Here is a 5527-nt window from a genome sequence, read left to right on the forward strand (position 1 = left end):
CTCTCCGCACTGAGTGGTCCCTATGCAGTGGGCGATGATGCGCATACTGAAATGGGGGGGGGGACAACGGCATGGAGTCAGGATGGCCTGATCAGACCATCCTGACACAATGGGAGCGTGCTGGAGCGATCATACAGGGGAAAGTCCATTCCTGGCCCGTAGAAACCCATTTGCTACCAGACTTTCCCTAGTTTCTTTTTACTCCGCTCCTGTGGTGGAGCAAAACGGGTTGCCGAAGGGCACGGGACGCTTCCCGGATGTTTCCGTCTGATCGCGCCCTTAAAATCCGCCCGGCATTCGCACCTATAGCGCAGCTAATTCTGTGTGTGATTGCGACCTTAGTTTGCTCTGAAGCCATCCTTCCTGACTTAAGACAAAAATGCGTGAGCCGGAGGGTAAAAAACTGTTAACTAGCTCACACTAACTCAGTTTAGAGGGAATACTGCTCCCAACATGTTTCTATGTTTTTTCCATTTTTAAATATCCAACCCAAGCAAGAGCTCAATCCAACTCAAAGACATACATACTAGATTAAGAACTTTGGTTCACCCAAATAAACATTGGCCCCGGTCACATGGGCCAGATAAGCGCGGCAGCCCGATCACATGTCCCGTGGAGTTCCCATGGTACGCCGTTAGGTGCCGATCACACGGCTATCCTGAAGCGCGGCAAAGAAGCGGCGCGGCGCAATCACACCGGCAATCGCTAGGCGCCACTTCCGTGGCAAATGGGAATTTTTTATCACCAATGTCGGCGGGAAGCCACGGGTTAGCCACGGGTGAACTACACTTCCCAGATGTTGCGGTGTGATCGTGCACCGAAAATCCACCTATCATCCGTGTCTTTAGCGCGGCAACTTCTCTGTGTGAACGGGACCATTGTCATATTGCCATAAATTTTGTCTCCAAAATTCTTACTTAGTAATCTAAACAGGCAGCTGACTGAAGTGCTTACTTACTAATCAGAGCTAAATATCGAAACAACATACCCCATATTCATCCTTAAAAGAATCTTACAGCTTGAAATCTGGCACCAAGAGACAGGCAGATCCAACCAGACTGTTCTCATTATTTCAGGTTGGGTTACAGAGATGGTATAAGAAACGCTTACGGAAATGCATGGGCTTTAAACATTATCATATGCCTTCTTTAACACACATGGGTCAGATCAGGGGTCATTTCGTAGAAAAAGAGCTAGGGGAACTCATTAGCATAACTCATTAGCATATGCCACACCCCCTGACATCAGGGGCCCGTCGGTGGACCTGCAAGGCCGGCGGGAGTGCGAGGAAGCCCCGCCAAGGCCCTCCCTGGCCCCAGGCAGCAAGGGGTGGGGAGAGGCGGGGAGGAAGCAACTTACCCTCCCTCTTCTCCTGCCTCCTCCTGGCTGAATGAGGGCTGGAAGCAGGGCGTTCGGAAGCAGGGGGTGGGGCTTCGTCATGTGCCCCGCCCCCTGCATCTCACCCGGGGGAACTGCGTTCCCTCGCGTTCCCCCCCGAAATGACCTCTGGGTCAGACCATCCAATTCTACAGCCATGAGACTACAATGTGGGGAGGGTGGGCTATAAATCTAATGAAACAAACAAACAAACGGGTACCTACAAATTTCATCTGGCTAAAATTGATCAGTCACTGAAAAGGCCTCATCCCAAAGTGGAAATGGATGTCTAGATCAGGAGTCAACAAGCTCCAACACACATGACAAATAGCGGTATACCACATCACTTTGTTGAGCTCAGCAGTTCCCTCACCTCACCCCAAAAGCAAAGGTGTAGTGGTCTGTCATGGTGAAAACAGCTGAAGTTTGTGTTGCAAGATGTGCTCATGATAAACCAGCAACACAGCCTCTCTTCTGATACATATGCCCATGTAGCAACTTTGATCAGCATCTACTAGTTATCCCATACCCTGTAAGGGTGCATTCTGTTGCTACAGACTACCAGGCATTCTCTGTAGCAATTCCAGCCCTACATAAGTCCTGCAGAAGAAATCAGAGAGGACCCATTTGTCCTTCAATTTCACAGGGGCTGCAAGTCAGAAAATTCAGAGAGAGCCTTCAGAATCCTGACAGCCTCTGTAGCCTACTGGTTATTACAGGTTGGGATCTCTTACAGATGACATTTAGAAGGGTTTTACTGGAAACCATAGTTTTAATAATTTGATGTTTTTACACTTGTTTGTGTTTTATACGGCTTTTCATTGTTACCCACCTTTGTTAGGGAAAAAGATAGGCTTACAAATGTTTGTAATGAATAAATAATTAAATAAAATCCATTTGCTACGATTTCTAGGACTCGGAGCCTATTTTACTCTGTGAGCCACCCGTAATTCTCTTTGTAGAAGTTTGAATGTTTCACAAAGACAGAATCAAGGAATATACACACTACTATGAATGGGTTCCTTCCTTTCCTTTCCTTGTATCCCCTTAGAAGCTCATTGATTCACACATCTTGAGCAGCAGAAGATACTTGCTTCTTATTTTTTTTGATGCAAGGGCTAAAAGGAATGAGTAAACTTAGGATCCTTATCGCCCAGCAAAAGAGACAGAGTTTCCAGAGTGTAGGGGGACAGCTGGTTGATTCAAGGCTTAATACAGTGATCCCTTATATTCTCAAAGAACCTGCATTAAGCAGGGCATGGAAGGATGTATCTATCCTATTAAGGCCACAAGGGCATATTCTGTCAGCATAGGGCCTATTCAAAAATTTCCCCTGTAAAATCCTGGTAGGAATAATACTCAATCTTGCAAACAAAAAAGCTCTACAGTAACATGGGACTGTAAAATAGCACATATGGGGGGGTAAAGATCTTGGGAAAGAAAGACCAAAAGATATGGGTGAGCAAACTCTGTGGGCTCTCAGGATCAAACTACTATAATCGATTTCTAGGACACGCTTTTTGATCAGAGAAAATGCTTTGATGTGCCCATCTCAAAAATATCACTGACATTCCAACTATCATCAATTTCTCATCCAGGGCTTTCATCCAAGTCAATTTGTGGGTATCTTGATTCAGAGCTGCTAACAACATCTTCGGCACAAAGCTGTTTTAATCTCAGTTTAAAGGCATAAAGCCATGCTCTGACTTCCAAGAATATCCGTCCAAATTCTGCCCACAATACAATGTTTGACACACAGCAGGGAATATTCAGTATTTTCCTTTAAAACTGGGCTAAGGGTTGATTGATATTATCAGAGATAGCTGTAATCCAAATAGCTGAGCCATAAAGGATATGGGAAACCACTTTCAAATTAAAAGCTTGCACCGCTCCAGGAATATATTTCCCCCCTTTATTATGGAAGAACCTATTTATGGCGCTTACACATGGTTTAGCTTTATTAAGTGCTGTTCTAAGTTGGGGGGGTACAAGACAGATCTGCTGAAAACAAAATCCCCAAACAGGAGAAAGTCTTGACTTATTCAAGAACTAATATCAAGAGCACTGGCACTTTGGTGGGAAAGATTGTTTTATTCTGTTTTTAGCTGTTCAAGTATGGCATATGCCTCTTTTCTTAGCCGCCCTAAGCCCGTTTGGGGAGGGCGGGATATAAATCTAATAAATAAATAAATAAATAATACTAAACCCATTGATAGACCATTGAGATGTGTTCCATTTTCTGGTCTTGGTGAAAACTAGCATCTTAGATTTCAAATAGTTAATCACCAGGCTTTCTCAAGAACAATAATTAGAAAAAGACTGCAAGGTCCTTTGCAGCCCCACCCTAGTTCAAGATAAGATCATGGCATCACCTGCATAGAGCAAAATGGGCACCCCAATCTCAGCTAATTTTGGTGGGTGGCAGCAGACATTAAAGAATGTCGCTACATCATTTAAATATAAATTAAACAAAAAAGGAGTCAACAAGCATCCCAGCTGTATTTCCTTTTCCAAATTAAATGGATTTGGAATCATACGCACATCATAGTTGGGCAGCTGAACCCAAATATAATTGCTGAATGAGTCCTAGGAGCCTTTTGTCCATAGAAGTTTGATTAAGTTTGTTCCACAAACTGGAGTGATTTATGGAATCTAAGCCCCCCTTGAGGTCAATAAAATCTGCATATAGACCCTCCCCCTTAAAGGACAAGTATTTCTCAGCCAGGTGATAAAGAACTAGGCAATGGTCACATGTCGAAGAACTCCTTTCTCTTCATGTCCCAATAAGGTTTCTGATTCCATCCAATCCAGGTGCTTCTTTAGTAGATAAGCAGAGTATAGCTTTCCTAAAGAAGAAAGAAGGCTGATTCGTGGATAACAGGATGTATCACTTCCGGACCCCTTTTTAAACATTGGGACAATAATAGAATGTTTTCCTAAATTTGATGAATGGGTTCTTCATCAAAGTAAATCGGCCCCTGTTCTGGTGTGAATGTGAACAGTAGGCATTCTTGTCCCTGAACCTCACAGCGGGTACTTCCAGTACAGATGGGTAAAGTGAACCAAAGGCTTGGTTTAGGTGATGATATTACCTGTTATAGAATTGCTTACCTGCAACATAGTGACCACGTGACAGGGATTCATCAAGTAGATGACAGTCTTGGAAGCAAACTTGAACCCCAATTCCAATCCAAAAGTGAGGCAGAGGGACACCAGCAAGAGGTTTTTCCCCAAGCTTTCCTCTTTGTTCCGAGACTGAGCCAGCAGATTTCCCAACTCCCTGGAGTGGGATCGTTTAATCCTTTGCAGTGAGACCACAATCTCCAGAACTCCCACACTGAGAAAAATTAGGCTCTCCACCAGACGCTGTTGCCATGGGAGGAAGGCGGCACATTCAGGACCCCCATTACCTTCAAAGCTCGGGTCCACTCCACCATACATCCAGTCCAGAAGGTTGGAGAAACTGTAACGACTCATGGCAAAGAACGGTTTCTCCTCCTCCTCTCCGTTTCTGCTGTGCCAGACTAAGTGAGATCTAGATGAGTTCAAAGCTAATATACTGGCTGGGTGGTGAAACATGAAACACCAGAGTGTCCTTATGAGCAGATCCACTCCCTCTCTCAAGGAAATGGCAGCTAATCACTTGCCCTCACTTCAAGTGCTCAGATGGAAAGAAACTGCACGCCTGGAGGAAAAAAAGAGAACATAATGTGGCAGTCATTATAAAAACAGGATAAGAACAGGTGTGCAATAGATTTGGTCTGCTGCTCAAAGACAGGTGAGAGCTCTTCACACATCCTTTCTTCACAATCTCTGCCCATTGAACATACTGTAAACAGCACCATGGCAGGGCATATGTAGGCATACATGCATGTGCATATATGTTTGTGTGAGAGAGACTGTGTGTGTGTGTGTGTGTAAGCACCAGATACTAGTTTAAGGTCCCGGTCACACCGGCCGAAAAATGCGGGGGGGGGGGGGCGTGGCAGTTTGGCCTGGAGCAAAATAACGCACCGCCGCCCAATCACAGGTCCCGTTGGTAGGGGTGAGGTGGGGATCACACGAAGATCCTGCAGCGCGGCAAAGAAGCGGCGCGATTGCGCGATTCTGCGGAGCAACGGAACTTTCGCTTTCCTCTTTGTGTGCATGC

The 5527-nt window shown here is 45.2% G+C and overlaps 1 protein-coding gene across 1 annotated transcript in view; it reads right to left on the reverse strand.

Moving 5' to 3' along the window:
* TMEM164 (transmembrane protein 164) overlaps positions 1-5031 on the reverse strand; it is a 48292-nt gene extending 43261 nt beyond the window's left edge. Inside the window, exon 1 of the mRNA XM_015426005.1 lies at positions 4489-5031. Coding sequence (XP_015281491.1) covers positions 4489-4956 — 468 coding nt within the window. The 5' untranslated portion in view covers positions 4957-5031. The remainder of the gene's footprint in view (positions 1-4488) is intronic.
* Positions 5032-5527: the final 496 nt, after the last annotated feature.

The sequence above is a fragment of the Gekko japonicus genome, unplaced genomic scaffold, assembly GCF_001447785.1.
Source record: "Gekko japonicus isolate JY-2015 unplaced genomic scaffold, Gekko_japonicus_V1.1 scaffold4231, whole genome shotgun sequence".
NCBI lineage: Eukaryota > Metazoa > Chordata > Lepidosauria > Squamata > Gekkonidae > Gekko > Gekko japonicus.